The sequence below is a fragment of the Cucumis sativus genome, unplaced genomic scaffold, assembly GCF_000004075.3.
Source record: "Cucumis sativus cultivar 9930 unplaced genomic scaffold, Cucumber_9930_V3 scaffold47, whole genome shotgun sequence".
In the NCBI taxonomy this organism is placed as follows: Eukaryota; Viridiplantae; Streptophyta; class Magnoliopsida; order Cucurbitales; family Cucurbitaceae; genus Cucumis; species Cucumis sativus.
Window position 1 is genome coordinate 195,351 of NW_022279551.1, and position 21,171 is coordinate 216,521.

Consider the following 21,171-nt stretch of genomic DNA (forward strand, 5'->3'; position numbering starts at 1 on the left):
TGCTCTTTGGGTTGAAACGCTCCAGCAACATTCCAATCAATCATGAGTGATGTTCTTCGCCCATATTTACGCAAGTTTGTTTTGGTTTTCTTTGATGACATCTTAATTTACAGCAAGTCCTTGGACGAGCATTTGCACCAATTGGCAATGGTTTTGGAAACTCTAGTAGCTCATCAACTGGTAGCCAACTTTAAAAAATGCCAATTTGCGGTTGACAAAATTGAATACTTGGGCCATGTTATTTCTTCAGAGGGGGTGGCAGCGGATCCAACAAAAATAGAAGCGATGGTTAAATGGCCAGCACCCAAGAACGTGAAGGAGCTAGGTGGATTTTTTGGGGCTAACGGGGTATTATCGGAAATTCGTTGCAAACTACGGTTCTATTGTGCTGCCCCCTTGACACAACTGTTAAAAAAAGGTAACTTTAAGTGGAATGAGACGACCGAGAACGCATTTCAGCAGTTAAAAGTCAGCAATGATGTCTGTCCCGATGCTAGGTATTCCTGATTTTTCACAAAGTTTTGTGCTGGAAACTGATGCTTCGGGTGTGGGTATTGGGGCTGTCCTAATGCAAAATCAACGACCAGTGGCCTTTTTCAGTCAAGCTTTACCTATTACCCATAGGTTTAAGGCTGTTTATGAACGGGAGCTTATGGCAATAGTGCTGGCTGTTCAAAAATGGCGACCATATCTATTGGGTAAGCCTTTTGTGGTGCGTACAGATCAGAAAAGTTTGAAGTTTCTTCTTGAACAACGGGCTATCGGGGGAGAATATCAGAGATGGATCGCTAAACTATTGGGGTATGATTTTGTGATTGAGTACAAGAAAGGATTGGAAAACAAAGCGGCCGATGCCTTATAGAGATTACCACCGGTATTTGAATTGGGCCTCGTAAGTATTGTGGGCGGGCTAAACCCTTCGGTTTTCATCGATCAAGTGGCTGGAAATGAATCTCTTAACAATATTCGATTATCCTTGATAAATGGACAGCCAGCTCCAGATGGATATTTGCTACAAGGAGGAGGATTCACCTAATATTACTTTATTATTAGCTGAGTTCCATAACAGCCCGATAGGGGGACATCATGGTGCATTGAAAACATATCAAAGGCTAGCAAGGGAGGTCTATTGGCGAGGTATGAAAGCCCATATCCGCACCTATGTTGCTGAATGTTCCGTGTGTCAGCAAGCCAAATACTTGTCTTTAACTCCGGCTGGTTTCCTTCAAGCATTACCCATTCCGGACCGTGTGTGGGAAGATATTAGTATGGATTTTATTGAGGGCCTCCACAGTTAGTTACAGGGGGAGGTTAAAAGGGAGAGATGGAAGGAAAGATGGGGGTTGGTTAATCAGTTTCTGGAAGTGGAGGGGCTGTATTTTCTGGAGAGCAGAATTACAGAAGTTGTTCAGTTACTTTAATCTTAGAAAGTGTTTTCCATTATCCTAAACTACTTTTGATGTTTGAATGTTTTATTTTATACTTGGTTATTGTCTGTAATAGTACTTGTTTGTTCGGTGTTTTCAAGACTGGTTTGAGTATTGTATTCTGTAATAGTTTGGTTGCTTAATGAACAAATAAGAACCATTACTTGGTGTTCTATCAGCTTCTCAATCAAGCATACACATCTCAATAAGGTATTATACATGCAATCAAACAATCACAACATACATACCATTTACTCAAAACGACCTAAAACATGCTCAAAACGACCTAAAACGTGCTCAAAACGTGTCTAACTTTCACTGCAACTTTCAAAACGACCTAAAACAGCTTACGTGCAGGTTCGTAACTCATAACCTACGAAAAAAGTTCAAATATTGTGAAAAAAGCACTACAAGACCCAAAATGGCAACCAAGTGTGTAAGTGCAACAAACTTAGTTCAAACCAACCTAAAACGTGCTCAAAACGTGTCTAGGTATTACTTGAGTTTTCAAAACGACCTAGCAAATCCTAAGGGTAAGTTCGTAACTCATAATCTACCGAAAAGGTTGAAAAAAGCATTTCAAGACCAAAAATGACAACCATGTGTGTAAGTGCAACAAACTCAATCTAACCTAAAATGTATTCAAAACGTGTGTAAGTATCACTTGAATTTTCAAAACGACCCAGCAATGCTTAAGTGTAAGTTTGTAACTCACAACCTACCAAAATTTCAAAAAGTGTGAAAAAAGTACTTCAAGACCCAACATGTCAATCAAATGTGTTTAAAACTTAGTGTCAAACCAACCTAAAACGAGTTCAAAACGTGTCTAAGTATCACTTGAACTTTCAAAACGACCTAAAAAAGCTTACGTGTAGGTTCGTAACTCATAACCTACGAAAAAAGTTCAAATAGAGTGAAAAAAGCACTACAAGACCCAAAATGGCAACCAAGTGTGTAAGTGCAACAAACTTAGTTCAAACCAACCTAAAACATGCTCAAAACGTGTCTAGGTATTACTTGAGTTTTCAAAACGATCTAGCAAATCCTAAGTGTAAGTTAGTAACTCATAATCTACCAAAAAGGTTGAAAAAAGCATTTCAAGACCAAAAATGACAACCAAGTGCAACAAACTCACTCTAACCTAAAATGTATTCAAAACGTGTGTAAGTATCACTTGAATTTTCAAAACGACCAAGCAATGCTTCAGTGTAAGTTTGTAACTCACAACCTACCAAAATTTCAAAAAGTATGAAAAAAGTTGTCAATCGAGGGGTGGAGACGTATCTAGGGTGTTTTTCTATGAACACACCTAAACAATGGGTTAAATGGCTAGCTTGGGCTGAATTAAGCTATAATACAACAGTCCGTACAGCCACATTGATGACCCCCTTCGAGGCCCTCTATGGGCGACCACCCCCTCTATATTACCATATGTGAAGGGCTCGAGCCGGGTGAATGATGAAGTAGACCATTTGATGAAAGAAAGAGATGAAATTTTGGGCGTTTTGAAGGCCAATTTACTGAAAGCACAGCAGCGAATGGTCAAATATGCTAATGCTAAAAGACGGGAGGTGCAGTTTGAGGTTCATGATTGGGTTTATGTGAAGTTACGCCCTTACCTACAGTCCCTCTCAGCCGTTTTAAGCACTCCAAATTGGCCCCAAGATTCATTGGGTCATTTATGATCGTGGCACGAATTCGTTTCGTTGCATACCGTTTGGCCCTTCCCAAGGAATCGCTTATACACCCGGTCTTTCATGTTTCTGTTCTTCGCAAGGTCGTGGGTTCAAACAGGCCATTATTCCCAATTTCAAAAGATTTGGCTGCTGATTTGTCTATGCAAGTGTCTCCGGTAGAAGTATTGGGAGTTCGCAAAACAATAGAAAAGGAGGACAACTTAGAAGTTTTGATCCGTTCGAGTGAGGGGACACTTGAAAGTGCAACGTGGGAACAAGCTGCTCTTATTCAAGAATCAGTTTCCTGAATTCCACCTTGAGGACAAGGTGGCTATTTGGGGGGCGGGTAATGATAGACCTCCCATAGTAAAGGTGTATTCCCGTAGAGACAAGAATAGGAAGAAGAAAGAATGATTGAGAGTTAGTTGGTATTTTCTATTTGTGTGGGCCCTTAGGAATGTGTTTGTTAGAGTGGGGCCAAGTATTTTGTTATTTCTCTAAGCAATTACTTAAGTTTCTTGAGTGGAAGGGTATGGGTATCTTGATTTTGGTATAGACTCTCATTAGAGAAGTGTGTAGAGATTGGGGAGCTCTCAAATCCTCCCCCACAGTTGATAAATAAAATTTTGGCTAAAGCCTTGACAAAAGCTAATGTAGAACATCCCCCTTCTTTATGTTTCTTGAGTTTTATCCTAGAGGAGGTGTTTGAATTACCATTTTTATAGTTTAGGATTAGTTATTTGAATTAACAATTTTGTATCTTGAGTTAGTTATAAGTAAACTAACTCAACCCCAAGTTAGTTTAACAACTCTTGTAATCTCCAGCCTATAAAAAGGCTTCTCATTTTCATTAATAAATGATAAAAAAAAAGGCATTATACATAAAGATTTCCTAGCTTTGCAATTACAGCATCAAAAGCAATGTACAGTTCAGATGAGACTTTATTCCAGTATAGAGTAGCTCTGTAATTGCAGATCAAGAAAGTGAATGTAGCATGGAAATCCCAAATTCAACATTTGGAAGTTAGCAATTGACAATCTCATTAGTAGGCAGTGCACCCATAATAAAATGTAAGATTTTTAGAACCCTAAAAATTCAAGTAACTTGCAACTAGTCATTGTCATGACCATCAATACTACGATTAGTGGATCAGCACAAAATACAAAACAGTAAGACAGTAAATCTTTAAAAACCTTACTTCTGTTTTAACTTGCTCAAGAAGAATGTTGCAAAAAGTATATCAACAAGAGTTCCTTCAAACATGACCTACAGGAAGAAGGGTAAAACAACAACATCCTGTCAAAAATCATTTAATGTGATTGAGATCTTTTAGCATGACTGCTTGAGAACTTTTAGCACAACCGGGCAGCAACTTCAATAACAGAAAAACATGCATAATGTAGGAAGACAGCAGATTTCAAATTATGACATTGTATTTATGAATGTCAGGCGATACATTAATGTTCCAAAATTCAACCAAAGTATGGGGTGAAAGATATATAAGAATCTTCCACGATAAGGCCAAGACCAGGATATCCTTATCCAAAAAAAGAAAAAACTAATCAACCAAAGTAAATTCCATGTATGATTGGGAATTATGGCCATACCTTTGCCAAAAGAACTTCGAGGAAATGGAAAAACTGGAGATGTTGCTCATGTATCATTCCCGAACCAGGATTGGGGTAGAGCAAATGGTCAGCAATTTGCTGGATTACCAAGCAGAAAATAACTTATATTAGAAAAAATGAACAATACATACCCACATATTACTGAAATTTTATGAAACAGATTTCAAGCAACCAATTTTTATATTGAAATGTGATCTCACAACTATTTTTATTTTGAAAAGCGATTTCAAACAACTATGGCTGTCTCATCACGCTTCATGTTATCCAATAATACTACAGGATTAACAAAGCCATGCCATGCAAATAATAAGGAATGTCGTGATAACCTTAAATAAACCATACTGCACGTCAAAGGCTGCCCGTGTAATGTTCTCCATGACATCTTTAAAAATACCACCACCATCAATTCCTGCCTCCTCAACTCCAAATTCATTAACAAAAGACACACGTATCTGCATGCAGAAAAGTGAAGCAATTGACCCAACACAAACAAGAAAAAACTAATAAACAATTACAAGTAACTCTGCAACTATAGGATGCAGAAGAGGGAAGGGGTCGTTTTCACGAGGGCAAAGAAAAAGATAGAAAAAAGTAAGATAACAATTTCATTTTTCATAAATCATGGAAGTCTGAAATTACCGATCCTTGAAGATCAACTTCAGACAATGCACTCATCTGACTGAAAGCATCTTCCAATATATGATTTCGTCGAATTCTAAACCGGTTTCTGGCAAAAACAGCAAGAGATCCATTCCTTTGCCTAGCTGCTGCTAGTTGTGTCTGTGAAATGAGTTATAGAGAAAGTAACCATAAATAAAAAATATCTTACATATTTCTATAACTAACAGTCGTCCAAGAAATTCAATATTGTGGATAAGGAAACCAAAAAAATAACTTGCTTACAGTGAAAATCTTAACCCTGCTAGTAAACGGTACTAAAAAGGGAACTCGCTTGTGTATATCATTTGCTCTGGTATTTTCTATCACTGCCTACAAAGAAACAAGGCCAAGTAAATAATTAGAATTACGATCAGATAGCAGGTCGTTAGAACCAAAACATTCATTGAGAACAATTACCTGTGAAATGAAATAATCATTCATCGCGTCAGCATGGAAGTCACTGGGTGGTGTAAACTGCCGTCTATTGTTCCAGTCTTGCAACTACAACGAGACAATTTAATCTTAGTAGATCGACAAAATGATGCATGGATAAACAATCTTGGAACTTTGGACTCCCCTGGAAGGATCGATATCCTTGACTTTGGTTTGAAGCTTGCATGGATAAACCTTTTCATTCATTTTTCATTGATTATTCATCATTGTTCCTGAAAATCAAAGGAAATTCTCTCAATTTTATATATATTACTAAAATTAGGATACATATAAGTCTTAACTAGTCTCATAGCACCCTCCATTCATCTTCCCCTACACTGGCTATGGTATCAAAATGCTCAATTAAGTAATACGTCTACTAACGAACTTGAAAACAAAACACATCACACTAAAAAACACAAACATCCCTTTAACCCAACAGAAGCAGCTCTTTTTACCCTTGCACTCACTATCACATTACTATCATGTTTGTCAACTGTCAAACTAACTCTTTTAAGTTATTTAGTGTGACACTACAAAGTTATGAACACCATAATCTTAATTAAAACCTTTTAATAAACAAATGCCAAGTTACTACTCAACAATGGCAAGGAATTCAAAAAACATGACAGCTATCCTAATTGGTTGAAAATGAGAAAAAGAAAGTTAGCCAGACAACCTGTTTGGACTACAAAGCCAGCAGATACGATTCCTCAAATTTGACCATTCACTCTCCATACTCCACAAGTCTTCAAGCACATGATGCTGCCTTCTTTCAGATGAGCAACATCATTCCGATCTTAACAGTCAGAAGAGCAAATCAAATCAATCCTAGCATATTCACAAATCACAACTAAAAAGTACAAACATTACAAAATAAAACATGCAGCGATATCAACAAGCATTCTGATAAATAATTAGCCAATTAATTGACATTACAAAATAAATAAAGAAAAAAATCATTGGAAAGATCACTGCTTAAATGAAATTTGAAATATCTCCCAATAGTTTTGATCGGTTACCCGAGTTGTGAGAGTGATCGGTTGATATTGCGTGCTTCCTTCAAGCGCTCCCCAGCTGCACCTGTTAGCTTCTGCCTCCGGAACCAGGTAAATCAATAAGATTTATTCTACTTGTTTTAAAGCTACTTAAACCATCTGCCAGTCTCTGCACAATAAAGTACTAGTCAGAAATGTACCTTGTCTCATACTGAGTTACTTTTTCACATGATTTTTGCTAGCAGGATAAATTAGTTTAAGCTCTAGAAGGAACCAACTTATCCCCTTAAGGGAAACCAAAACAAATAATTAAGAATAATGAGGATACGAAGTGGTCCTCGAGAGTAACCAGTTACAAACCTAATGAAAAAGCAAGATACAATTGTTATATTTTTGAAGTTCAGTTTTTCTTTAAGCCAACTTGAGACAAGAAGTAACCAACTGATGTGTAATGAAAATACTCACTTCAGAAATTTCTTTTGGTTTTCCACTGAGAAACTTTTGATAACTTCCCAAAACATCTCAATGACATAATGCTCCTGAAAGCATGAAATAAAAATTCAAATTCCGAAGTTCCCACATTTGGTTTTTCAATCCAGCAGAAGCATTAAAAAAGTGAAGATATTTCTCCGTTTCCTATCACAAATTTCTTGATCATGGTTGTGCCTGACCAAACAGAGCATTACAAACAATACAAGTCCAAAGTTTGTTTTCATAGTCATAGAAACATAAGAGAGGACTAGAAGTCTGAATAATGGTAATCAATTTATCACCCAGTTTCAAACACTAATACAGGCATATACATTGTATGAATTCGAAATTAATTGAAAAATATTAAAAAGAATCTAAACGATGACCAACTCCCTAAACTCCAAAGACTTCAAAACCATCTCCCAATTACCCGGGTGAGATCTTCCAACATCATCTACAATTTTGAAGTTTAATTGACTTGACATCACAATTCCGATTGCACTACAATAAATCTAGTATTCGATATCCTAAACCAAGAATTGTTCAACCTCCAAAGGAAGATTAATTGTAACTAATCTTCTTGCAAGATTTCAAATTTTCAAAATTTTATCGAACACAATATGCAAAACAATTACGCAGAAAAGAAAAGAAACAAAAATACATATATAGAAAAAAGTGTTTAATAGAACTTACCCTATGATAACCACTTGAATAAGTAGTATGTGTCCGTAGGTCATCAACATCCAAGCTGTCCAGTGAACCTGATATTGAAAGCTGAAATGAAATAGACCAGTCAAAGACAGCAACTCGATTTATCCTGGAACCACAAAAGACCAGCAACAAAACTTCATAGTATTTAGCCATTGGTCCATGATTTGACCTAAATTAGGGTTCTCTTTATGTTTTTCTTATCATTTCCCATCGCAAGGGAATTTTTTTTCCCACATCTTTTCCCCTTACAAGGACTTCAGTTGTCACCACTTAGAGTCCATGTAGGCTAAAAATAATCTAGTTCACTTTGTTTATTTCTCAGATTTTAATGATTAGTAAAATTCTGCCTCTACACTTTTACGAGCATTGTGCCTCTTCGAAAATGAACAACTTGAATCTTAAGGAAGACTAGTTTCCTTATCCAGAACCTGAATCTTCACTTCATCAAGGAAACCCACATCTATTCCTTCAGGTGAACTCAATAAGGAAGACCCTGATGCCTCTAGGGTTTAGGCTTTGGTTGGTTGCTGCCCAGATCACAAGATCAAGTGTACTCCTAATCATTCTAGGTTCTTGCTTTAATTAGTTTAGTGTTTCACGTCACATGAAAATTAAAGGTCGACAATGGCACATTATCAAAACTACTAACCCCCTCCCCCCTCCCCCCACCCACACACCCACACAATAAGAAGAATAAAAATGCAAATCTAAGTGCTTAACCCTACTGACTTTGTATGGTCTAGGAGAAAAAATGTTCCTCCTTTAACATACTTCTTTCCCAAATAGTATAATTAATACTAGCATGAAACAGGATTCAAGGCACATGAGGCAGTTGATGTGCAATGATAAACGAGTCATCAAGAGATTATATAACAGCAAAACAGCCTTTTCATGCAAACCACGTTACTATCTCAGTGAGTTAGTGATACCTGGAATTCATGCTCATTGAACATGTTGATCCATTCTTTCTGTATAAGCTGCTGAATCCCTCTCAAAAAATGAGAACTTTGCTGTCGTATCTGAGGAGGACATGTTTTCAATCAACATTGGAGTAGGGAGACACATTGGATAAACAAGGGACAAACTATGCTGAAAGTTCAAACGATGATTGGCAACAAGATGAATGAATGTGATGACATTTTCACAGGTGACACGACGGTTTTTTCCTCCAGGAAGTAGCTCTTCTTCAATTTGCTTTCCATATTCATTGTTTATAATAACAAAATATAGCTCTAGTTCAGGAATGTCACCTTCATAATTTAAGATAAGAAGTGAGAAAAAGATTCTACCAGGATACTAGATTGATCTAGATCATTGATCAACAGGCTAAGTGTGGTATCAGCTAAAAGTGATACCAGGATACTAGATTGATCTAGACCATTTTTCCATCGCATTAATCTATTTGTTTCATTTTTACACCTAAATGTTTAAAAGAATTTCAACAATTTTTGTAAATGCTTTTTTTTTTTAATTTAATTTATCAATGCCTTTTACAATATGTCAAAAAGGTTATGATCAGAATACATCCAACTTTTAGAAACATAAAATAAAATCTGAAAAACATATAATTTTATTTATTATTTTTGTTTTCTTTGGTAGAAACAACTTTAATTAATTTATTCCACACAATCTGTAAAAATTGAGTGAGGATATGAAATTGTTAATACACAGGATGGGAGTGATGGGAAGTGCTTCAAAAGGATCCACGTCTAGTGAAAGAATGATTACGGACAAGGGAAAGGGAATAATGAATGAGGAACAAGTTCAAGAAGAAAAAAGTGAACAAAAAACTAACAACCGGTGGTGGATGAGGGAGTTGGAGTACCATGTGCACCAAATATCCGTGAGATACCCCTTTTTGACATGAGGCTACGAAAACTGGAGGTGTCGATATTTAAAGGAGAGGAAGAAGAGAATGTGGATGGATAGCTACAACGTGTGGAGCGCTATTTTGTGGTGAATATCTGACGGAGAGAGATAAGTTGGATGCGGCGGTCCTGTGCTTGGAGGGGGAAGCTTTGGACTGGTATCAATGGAAGGAGGATAGAAAGAAAATCGGCAGCTGGACAGAATTCCGATAGCTTCTGTGGGCCAGATTCAAAGCGTCCGACCAAGGTCGTGGGTTCAAACAGGCCATTATTCCCAATTCCAAAAGATTTGGCTGCTGATTTGTCTATGCAAGTGTCTCCAGTAGAAGTATTGGGAGTTCGCAAAACAATAGAAAAGGAGGACAACTTAGAAGTTTTGATCCGTTGGAGTGAGGGGACACTTGAAAGTGCAACATGGGAACAAGCTGCTCTTATTCAAGAACAGTTTCCTGAATTCCACCTTGAGGACAAGGTGGCTCTTTGGGGGCGGATAATGATAGACCTCCCATAGTAAACGTGTATTCCCGTAGAGACAAGAATAGGAAGAAGAAAGAATGATTGAGAGTTAGTTGGTATTTTTCTATTTGTGTGGGCCCTTAGGAATGTGTTTGTTAGAGTGGGGCCAAGTATTTTGTTATTTCTCTGAGCAATTACTTAAGTGTCTTGAGTGGGAGGGTATGGGTATCTTTTTGGACATATGATGGAATTAAAGAGCTCACCTGTCTTAAAATAACGATAAGGCATCTGATGTCCTTTAACGATAGTGGCTTCTCCTGCTCATAAAACTCCTCATTGTCAATTATTATGAGCATGTGCCTGATTGATAAGGAAAGAAGTGATCAGGACATGCCGAATCTTATAACATACCATATAATTATATAACATCAGATGAGGAATTAAAGCGAAATTCAAAAGTAGAGGAACAGGAATAAAGAAGATAATCTTACTTGTACACAGGACAAAAAACAGCCAAAGGTAATAGCCAACCAGGTGCATCTCCTGATAAATATGCCAATTTCTCTGAAAAGGATGACCATTTTTTATTCTCGTGGCAGTTTTTAATAAAACTCCAGAGTACTGGAACTAACTCCATTCTGTATGCTAGAATAGTCATAATTTTTTATGTCCCACACCAAGTTGTACTTAAAAAGATCTTTTCAAAAAAAATCTATAGAGTTTTTTTTTCTTTTTTAAACGAAGTACATGCATGTTATGTTTCTCGTTATTGAGAAAACATGACCTTTAAACCATTACTAACGCCATTATATCCAAACAGCAAGGTACACAAACCTAGTAGAGGATGACACATGCAACTTTGTCCATTGGGTAGAGAGAGGTGTGAAATGTGAATGTCCGCCACAGTAAAGGAAGAGTAAGAATTTGAGAGGAGAAACTCCAATTGGGATCAACACGTGGGCAACAACATGGCTTCTTACCAACATGAGAACTCAAAAGAGACAGCAGATGTTCTAGAGAAGCCAATGAACTCTTGGAATGTGAATCTGCACTTTCCTGCAATAGTTTGAGTGTGAATTAGTTCTCTGAAAACACCTGCAGAGGATAATCCACGGCAAAACAGAATGTCTATAAAAAAAACCACTTGCAAGTAGAAAAAAAAGGAAGTACATTTATACCTTCCCTGTCAAAGTGATATCCCTAATCAACGCATATGCATTTCTTTCCAGGAAGTAACCAACAATTTTACAAACCCATGGGAGTTCAGGTTGTAATAAGAAAATAATTGTGTCTAACAATAGAGTTGCAGGTGTGTTAGAGTTCACAGGTGCAGCCAAAAGTTGATTCCTCAATTGGTTTCTATCAAGAACAACATCAAGTAAGAATAATTCAGAGGAAAAATAAAGACAACTTATCATATATATAAATAAGATTAGTCTGAATTCGTTAGCTGAAGGTAAAAAAACCTTTATGTCAATTATATATATCTAAACAAAATCTAAGAAATATATCACTTTTCAACAAAAGAAATATATCATATACAATTAAAGGATCATAGCATAGAAAGCCAACAAAATCAACAATGATAGATCAAACATCTGTTTTTCCATTCAAAACGTTAAAAAGGATAAGTTTTTAATAAGGAATGTTGAAATGGAAAAAACTAATTACCTATTATGGTGTACAGTCCAGATGCAAGCATATGCAAATTTCTTAACTCTCTAATCCACTAAGGCCTTGTTAAGTACATAATCCTTGCTAGCGAAAATGCTCAACATATCCCCTATATATGTAAGAGAGAGAAAGGTAAGAAAGTACTAACACTAAGAGATATGTGCTATCAATTAGAACACTTTAAGATGATATTATCAATTAGAAAACCAAGCATAAAGCAACATAAGGGAAAATAACAAACAAGGGCACCACAGTGGTTCAGAAACCAATCAATATTTTCATTTGTCACTTTTATAATAATTTCCCAAGGGAAAATCCTCATAACAAGCCTCGTTTTCCCCCTACTATGGAACGGGGAGGATTCCTCCTCTTTTCAAAGCCCTCGTCAAACTCAATGCTAAGTTTGACTGCTCCCTTCGGAGTGACAACAAGCCTTGTTTTCCCCCTAATGTGGATCGGGGAGGATTCCTCCTCTTTTCAAAGCCCTCATCAAACTCGATGCTAAGTTTAGAACGCTAAGAGTAGGTGGTTTGGTTTTGGTTAGGCCAAAAGTAAAGTTTTCTGCTAAAAGCTCTGATAGTTAGGGAACTCAACACATTCTACTTGACCGAACCAAGTTGGATCTTTGCTTTTTTATGGGATTTTTCTAATGTATATTGCATGTGTTGTTTGTTTTTTTATAGCTCTTGATTGTCTAACCTTTTTACGTTTTGCATTTGCATGTCTCTTTTTGTTTCTTTGGTATGCAATGTGGTAACAAGGTCTTGCTAGAACCGGTGGGCTAACCTTTCTATGGTTCTAAACTTAGTTTCTAAGTTTGACTGCTCCCTTCGGAGTGACAACAAGCCTCGTTTTCCCCCTACTATGGAACGGGGAGGATTCCTCCTCTTTTCAAAGCCCTCGTCAAACTCAATGCTAAGTTTGACTGCTCCCTTCGGAGTGACAACAAGCCTTGTTTTCCCCCTAATGTGGATCGGGGAGGATTCCTCCTCTTTTCAAAGCCCTCATCAAACTCGATGCTAAGTTTAGAACGCTAAGAGTAGGTGGTTTGGTTTTGGTTAGGCCAAAAGTAAAGTTTTCTGCTAAAAGCTCTGATAGTTAGGGAACTCAACACATTCTACTTGACCGAACCAAGTTGGATCTTTGCTTTTTTATGGGATTTTTCTAATGTATATTGCATGTGTTGTTTGTTTTTTTATAGCTCTTGATTGTCTAACCTTTTTACGTTTTGCATTTGCATGTCTCTCTTTTGTTTCTTTGGTATGCAATGTGGTAACAAGGTCTTGCTAGAACCGGTGGGCTAACCTTTCTATGGTTCTAAACTTAGTTTCTAAGTTTGACTGCTCCCTTCGGAGTGACAACAAGCCTCGTTTTCCCCCTACTATGGAACGGGGAGGATTCCTCCTCTTTTCAAAGCCCTCGTCAAACTCAATGCTAAGTTTGACTGCTCCCTTCGGAGTGACAACAAGCCTTGTTTTCCCCCTAATGTGGATCGGGGAGGATTCCTCCTCTTTTCAAAGCCCTCATCAAACTCGATGCTAAGTTTAGAACGCTAAGAGTAGGTGGTTTGGTTTTGGTTAGGCCAAAAGTAAAGTTTTCTGCTAAAAGCTCTGATAGTTAGGGAACTCAACACATTCTACTTGACCGAACCAAGTTGGATCTTTGCTTTTTATGGGATTTTTCTAATGTATATTGCATGTGTTGTTTGTTTTTTTATAGCTCTTGATTGTCTAACCTTTTTACGTTTTGCATTTGCATGTCTCTCTTTTGTTTCTTTGGTATGCAATGTGGTAACAAGGTCTTGCTAGAACCGGTGGGCTAACCTTTCTATGGTTCTAAACTTAGTTTCTAAGTTTGACTGCTCCCTTCGGAGTGACAACAAGCCTCGTTTTCCCCCTACTATGGAACGGGGAGGATTCCTCCTCTTTTCAAAGCCCTCGTCAAACTCAATGCTAAGTTTGACTGCTCCCTTCGAAGTGACAACAAGCCTTGTTTTCCCCCTAATGTGGATCGGGGAGGATTCCTCCTCTTTTCAAAGCCCTCATCAAACTCGATGCTATGTTTAGAACGCTAAGAGTAGGTAGTCTGGTTTTGGTTAGGCCAAAAGTGAAGTTTTCCCCCATTTTTTATGGGCTTTTTCTAATGTATATTGGATATGTTGTTTGATTTTTTTTATAGCTCTTGATTGTCTTACTGTTTTATGTTTTGCATTGTCAAGTCTCTCTTTTCTTTCTTTGGTATGCAATGTGGTAACTAGGCCTTGCTAGAATCGGTGGGCTAACCTTTCTATGGTTCTACATTTAGTTACTAATTAAGTTTGATTGCTCCCTTTGAAGTGACAATAAGTTTTGTTAATGTCGACCCTTTTCTAAAGGGATTTAGTTCATTGTGGCTAGACAAGAGGCTTCTAACTCATGTTTGACAAGACAAATTTGTTAAAACCATCCCAGTTTCTAAAGAGAGCCTCCTATCCTTTTTTACTCTATCTAGGCTAGGTTTGGACTAAGTGCATCATAGGTAAGTCACGACAAAGCAACAAAGGAAGACAAAGCTAGAAAAGTATCCATGCACTTATTTATTATACATTCAATCAAGCATTCACAACACACATACCATTTTCTCAATCATGCATTCACATCTCAATAAGAAATAGCTAAAAGGAGCTTAAAACAAAAAAGACAGCAGCTTATGCTCAAATTTCAGCACATATACTCATCAAAATTCAGAATTTCACATCATAAACCCGAGCTCAGTGCTCAAGGGTTGCCAATCATGCTTTTTATGCAAGATCTAATTAAGCTAAGAAGGTATAATGCTCATTATTGTATGGAAAGAATTCTGAAAAATTTTGAAATTTGGGCAAAATTTGAACCCCCAAGTTTACACTAAACATGCAAGCTAAGCAAGCTATTACCCACACCCACTCAAAAAATTGCTTTTTCTGTCCTAAAAGCTTTTGAAAATCAAAGTAAATGGAGAAAAATAAGGGGGGAACTTTGGACTCCCCTGGAAGGATCGACATCCATGACTTTGGTTTGAAGCTTGCATGGATAAACCTTTTCATTCCTTTTTCATTGATTATTCATCCTTGTTCCTGAAAATCAAAGGAAATTCTCTCAATTTTATATATTACTAAAATTAGGATACATATAAGTCTTAACTAGTCTCATAGCACCCTCCATTCATCTTCCCCTACACTGGCTATGGTATCAAAATTTTCAATTAAGTAATACGTCTACTAACGAACTTGAAAACAAAACACATCACACTAAAAAACACAAACATCCTTTAACCCAACAGAAGCAACTCTTTTTACCCTTGCACTCACTATCACATTACTATCATGTTTGTCAACTGTCAAACTAACTCTTTTAAGTTATTTAGTGTGACTACAAAGTTATGAACACCATAATCTTAATTAAAACCTTTTAATAAAAAATGCAAGTTACTACTCAAAAATGCAAGGAATTCAAAAAACATGACAGCTATCCTAATTGGTTGAAAATGAGAAAAAGAAAGTTAGCCAGACAACCTGTTTGGACTACAAAGCCAGCAGATATGATTCCTCAAATTTGACCATTCACTCTCCATACTCTACAAGTCTTCAAGCACATGATGCTGCCTACTTTCAGATGAGCAACATCATTCCGATCTTAACAGTCAGAAGAGCAAATCAAATCAATCCTAGCATATTCACAAATCACAACTAAAAAGTACAAACATTACAAAATAAAACATGCAGCGATATCAACAAGCATTCTGATAAATAATTAGCCAATTAATTGACATTACAAAATAAATAAAGAAAAACAAGCATTCTGATATTTTTCTATTTGTGCGGGCAGCCGATGTTCACAAAACAGCGTTTCAAACCCACGAGGGGCCCTATGAATTCCTTGTGATGCTGTTTGGGTTGAAACGCTTCGGCAACATTCCAATCAATCATGAGTGATGTTCTTCGCCCATATTTACGCAAGTTTGTTTTGGTTTTCTTTGATGACATCTTAATTTACAGCAAGTCCTTGGACGAGCATTTGCACCAATTGGCAATGGTTTTGGAAACTCTAGTAGCTCATCAACTGGTAGCCAACTTTAAAAAATGCCAATTTGCGGTTGACAAATTGAATACTTGGGCCATGTTATTTCTTCAGAGGGGGTGGCAGCGGATCCAACAAAAATAGAAGCGATGGTTAAATGGCCAGCACCCAAGAACGTGAAGGAGCTAGGTGGGTTTTTTGGGGCTAACGGGTATTATCGGAAATTCGTTGCAAACTACGGTTCTATTGTGCTGCCCCCTTGACACAACTGTTAAAAAAAGGTAACTTTAAGTGGAATGAGACGACCGAGAACGCATTTCAGCAGTTAAAAGTCAGCAATGATGTCTGTCCCGATGCTAGGTATTCCTGATTTTTCACAAAGTTTTGTGCTGGAAACTGATGCTTCGGGTGTGGGTATTGGGGCTGTCCTAATGCAAAATCAACGACCAGTGGCCTTTTTCAGTCAAGCTTTACCTATTACCCATAGGTTTAAGGCTGTTTATGAACGGGAGCTTATGGCAATAGTGCTGGCTGTTCAAAAATGGCAACCATATCTATTGGGTAAGCCTTTTGTGGTGCGTACAGATCAGAAAAGTTTGAAGTTTCTTCTTGAACAACGGGCTATCGGGGGAGAATATCAGAGATGGATCGCTAACTATTGGGGTATGATTTTGTGATTGAGTACAAGAAAGGATTGGAAAACAAAGCGGCCGATGCCTTATAGAGATTACCACCGGTATTTGAATTGGGCCTCGTAAGTATTGTGGGCGGGCTAAACCCTTCGGTTTTCATCGATCAAGTGGCTGGAAATGAATCTCTTAACAATATTCGATTATCCTTGATAAATGGACAGCCAGCTCCAGATGGATATTTGCTACAAGGAGGAGGATTCACCTAATATTACTTTATTATTAGCTGAGTTCCATAACAGCCCGATAGGGGGACATCATGGTGCATTGAAAACATATCAAAGGCTAGCAAGGGAGGTATATTGGCGAGGTATGAAAGCCCATATCCGCACCTATGTTGCTGAATGTTCCGTGTGTCAGCAAGCCAAATACTTGTCTTTAACTCCGGCTGGTTTCCTTCAAGCATTACCCATTCCGGACCGTGTGTGGGAAGATATTAGTATGGATTTTATTGAGGGCCTCCCCAAATCCGAGGTTATGATGTTATATTGGTAGTTGCGGATCTTCTTTCCAAGTATGCACATTTCATCCCCTTGAAACATCCATTTGGTGCAAAAGTGGTTGCTGCTGTTTTTATGCGAGAGATTATTCGTTTGCATGGATGCCCCTGAAGTATAGTGTCGGATCGTGATCGTATTTTCACAAGTCTATTATGGGAAGAGTTGTGGAGGTTGTTGGAAACTCAGTTGAGATGAAGCACCACTTACCACCCCCAAACAGATGGTCAAACGGAAGTTGTCAATCGGGGGTGGAGACGTATCGTAGGGTGTTTTTCTATGAACACACCTAAACAATGGGTTAAATGGCTAGCTTGGGCTGAATTAAGCTATAATACAACAGTCCGTACAGCCACATTGATGACCCCTTCGAGGCCCTCTATGGGCAACCACCCCCCTCTATATTACCATATGTGAAGGGCTCGAGCCGGGTGAATGATGAAGTAGACCATTTGATGAAAGAAAGAGATGAAATTTTGGGCGTTTTGAAGGCCAATTTACTGAAAGCACAGCAGCGAATGGTCAAATATGCTAATGCTAAAAGACGGGAGGTGCAGTTTGAGGTTCATGATTGGGTTTATGTGAAGTTACGCCCTTACCGACAGTCCTCTCTCAGCCGTTTTAAGCACACCAAATTAGCCCCAAGATTCATTGGTTCATTTATGATCGTGGCACGAATTCGTTTCGTTGCATACCGTTTGGCCCTTCCCAAGGAATCGCTTATACACCCGGTCTTTCATGTTTCTGTTCTTCGCAAGGTCGTGGGTTCAAACAGGCCATTATTCCCAATTTCAAAAGATTTGGCTGCTGATTTGTCTATGCAAGTGTCTCCGGTAGAAGTATTGGGAGTTCGCAAAACAATAGAAAAGGAGGACAACTTAGAAGTTTTGATCCGTTCGAGTGAGGGGACACTTGAAAGTGCAACGTGGAACAAGCTGCTCTTATTCAAGAAACAGTTTCCTGAATTCCACCTTGAGGACAAGGTGGCTATTTGGGGGGCGGGTAATGATAGACCTCCCATAGTAAAGGTGTATTCCCGTAGAGACAAGAATAGGAAGAAGAAAGAATGATTGAGAGTTAGTTGGTATTTTTCTATTTGTGTGGGCCCTTAGGAATGTGTTTGTTAGAGTGGGGCCAAGTATTTTGTTATTTCTCTAAGCAATTACTTAAGTTTCTTGAGTGGAAGGGTATGGGTATCTTGATTTTGGTATAGACTCTCATTAGAGAAGTGTGTAGAGATTGGGGAGCTCTCAAATCCTCCCCCACAGTTGATAAATAAAATTTTGGCTAAAGCCTTGACAAAAGCTAATGTAGAACATCCCCCTTCTTTATGTTTCTTGAGTTTTATCCTAGAGGAGGTGTTTGAATTACCATTTTTATAGTTTAGGATTAGTTATTTGAATTAACAATTTTGTATCTTGAGTTAGTTATAAGTAAACTAACTCAACCCCAAGTTAGTTTAACAACTCTTGTAATCTCCAGCCTATAAAAAGGCTTCTCATTTTCATTAATAAATGATAAAAAAAAAGGCATTGTACATAAAGATTTCCTAGCTTTGCAATTACAGCATCAAAAGCTACAGTTCAGATGAGACTTTATTCCAGTATAGAGTAGCTCTGTAATTGCAGATCAAGAAAGTGAATGTAGCATGGAAATCCCAAATTCAACATTTGGAAGTTAGCAATTGACAATCTCATTAGTAGGCAGTGCACCCATAATAAAATGTAAGATTTTTAGAACCCTAAAAATTCAAGTAACTTGCAACTAGTCATTGTCATGACCATCAATACTACGATTAGTGGATCAGCACAAAATACAAAACAGTAAGACAGTAAATCTTTAAAAACCTTACTTCTGTTTTAACTTGCTCAAGAAGAATGTTGCAAAAAGTATATCAACAAGAGTTCCTTCAAACATGACCTACAGGAAGAAGGGTAAAACAACAACATCCTGTCAAAAATCATTTAATGTGATTGAGATCTTTTAGCATGACTGCTTGAGAACTTTTAGCACAACCGGGCAGCAACTTCAATAACAGAAAAACATGCATAATGTAGGAAGACAGCAGATTTCAAATTATGACATTGTATTTATGAATGTCAGGCGATACATTAATGTTCCAAAATTCAACCAAAGTATGGGTGAAAGATATATAAGAATCTTCCACGATAAGGCCAAGACCAGGATATCCTTATCCAAAAAAAGAAAAAACTAATCAACCAAAGTAAATTCCATGTATGATTGGGAATTATGGCCATACCTTTGCCAAAAGAACTTCGAGGAAATGGAAAAACTGGAGATGTTGCTCATGTATCATTCCCGAACCAGGATTGGGGTAGAGCAAATGGTCAGCAATTTGCTGGATTACCAAGCAGAAAATAACTTATATTAGAAAAAATGAACAATACATACCCACATATTACTGAAATTTTATGAAATAGATTTCAAGCAACCAATTTTTATATTGAAATGTGATCTCACAACTATTTTTATTTTGAAAAGCGATTTCAAACAACTATGGCTGTCTCATCACGCTTCATGTTATCCAATAATACTACAGGATTAACAAAGCCATGCCATGCTAATAATAAGGAATGTCGTGATAACCTTAAATAAACCATACTGCACGTCAAAGGCTGCCTGTGTAATGTTCTCCATGACATCTTTAAAAATACCACCACCATCAATTCCTGCCTCCTCAACTCCAAATTCATTAACAAAAGACACACGTATCTGCATGCAGAAAAGTGAAGCAATTGACCCAACACAAACAAGAAAAAACTAATAAACAATTACAAGTAACTCTGCAACTATAGGATGCAGAAGAGGGAAGGGGTCGTTTTCACGAGGGCAAAGAAAAAGATAGAAAAAAGTAAGATAACAATTTCATTTTTCATAAATCATGGAAGTCTGAAATTACCGATCCTTGAAGATCAACTTCAGACAATGCACTCATCTGACTGAAAGCATCTTCCAATATATGATTTCGTCGAATTCTAAACCGGTTTCTGGCAAAAACAGCAAGAGATCCATTCCTTTGCCTAGCTGCTGCTAGTTGTGTCTGTGAAATGAGTTATAGAGAAAGTAACCATAAATAAAAAATATCTTACATATTTCTATAACTAACAGTCGTCCAAGAAATTCAATATTGTGGATAAGGAAACCAAAAAAATAACTTGCTTACAGTGAAAATCTTAACCCTGCTAGTAAACGGTACTAAAAAGGGAACTCGCTTGTGTATATCATTTGCTCTGGTATTTTCTATCACTGCCTACAAAGAAACAAGGCCAAGTAAATAATTAGAATTACGATCAGATAGCAGGTCGTTAGAACCAAAACATTCATTGAGAACAATTACCTGTGAAATGAAATAATCATTCATCGCGTCAGCATGGAAGTCACTGGGTGGTGTAAACTGCCGTCTATTGTTCCAGTCTTGCAACTACAACGAGACAATTTAATCTTAGTAGATCGACAAAATGATGCATGGATAAACAATCTTGGAACTTTGGACTCCCCTGGAAGGATCGATATCCTTGACTTTGGTTTGAAGCTTGCATGGATAAACCTTTTCATTGATTATTCATCATTGTTCCTGAAAATCAAAGGAAATTCTCTCAATTTTATATATTACTAAAATTAGGATACATATAAGTCTTAACTAGTCTCATAGCACCCTCCATTCATCTTCCCCTACACTGGCTATGGTATCAAAATGCTCAATTAAGTAATACGTCTACTAACGAACTTGAAAACAAAACACATCACACTAAAAAACACAAACATCCCTTTAACCCAACAGAAGCAGCTCTTTTTACCCTTGCACTCACTATCACATTACTATCATGTTTGTCAACTGTCAAACTAACTCTTTTAAGTTATTTAGTGTGACACTACAAAGTTATGAACACCATAATCTTAATTAAAACCTTTTAATAAACAAATG

At 37.4% G+C, this 21,171-nt stretch overlaps 2 protein-coding genes across 3 annotated transcripts; both read right to left on the reverse strand.

Moving 5' to 3' along the window:
• Window positions 1-4,027: 4,027 nt before the first annotated feature.
• Window positions 4,028-6,048, reverse strand: LOC116405949 (E3 ubiquitin-protein ligase UPL6-like). Its single transcript, XM_031889685.1, has 6 exons — window positions 5,810-6,048; window positions 5,636-5,722; window positions 5,372-5,512; window positions 5,059-5,184; window positions 4,712-4,810; window positions 4,028-4,370 (listed from the first exon to the last, which is right to left on the reverse strand). Exons 1-6 carry the CDS (start codon window positions 5,831-5,833, stop codon window positions 4,299-4,301), a joined length of 549 nt encoding a protein of 182 aa, XP_031745545.1. The 5' UTR covers window positions 5,834-6,048; the 3' UTR covers window positions 4,028-4,298.
• Window positions 6,049-7,041: 993 nt separating this feature from the next.
• On the reverse strand, window positions 7,042-20,793 carry LOC116405946 (E3 ubiquitin-protein ligase UPL6-like). Of its 2 annotated transcripts, none has more exons than XM_031889683.1 (9): window positions 20,584-20,780; window positions 20,410-20,496; window positions 20,146-20,286; window positions 19,833-19,958; window positions 19,486-19,584; window positions 19,078-19,145; window positions 7,987-8,067; window positions 7,288-7,361; window positions 7,042-7,182 (listed from the first exon to the last, which is right to left on the reverse strand). In XM_031889683.1, the coding sequence occupies exons 1-8, from the start codon at window positions 20,605-20,607 to the stop codon at window positions 7,289-7,291; spliced, it is 699 nt and encodes a 232-aa protein (XP_031745543.1). In that variant the 5' UTR covers window positions 20,608-20,780; the 3' UTR covers window positions 7,042-7,182; window position 7,288. The 2 variants fall into 2 exon arrangements, 1 of the variants encoding a protein (XP_031745543.1); XR_004219028.1 differs by lacking the exon at window positions 7,042-7,182 and adding an exon at window positions 8,934-9,023 and having other exon boundaries at window positions 7,315-7,361; window positions 20,584-20,793.
• Window positions 20,794-21,171: the final 378 nt, after the last annotated feature.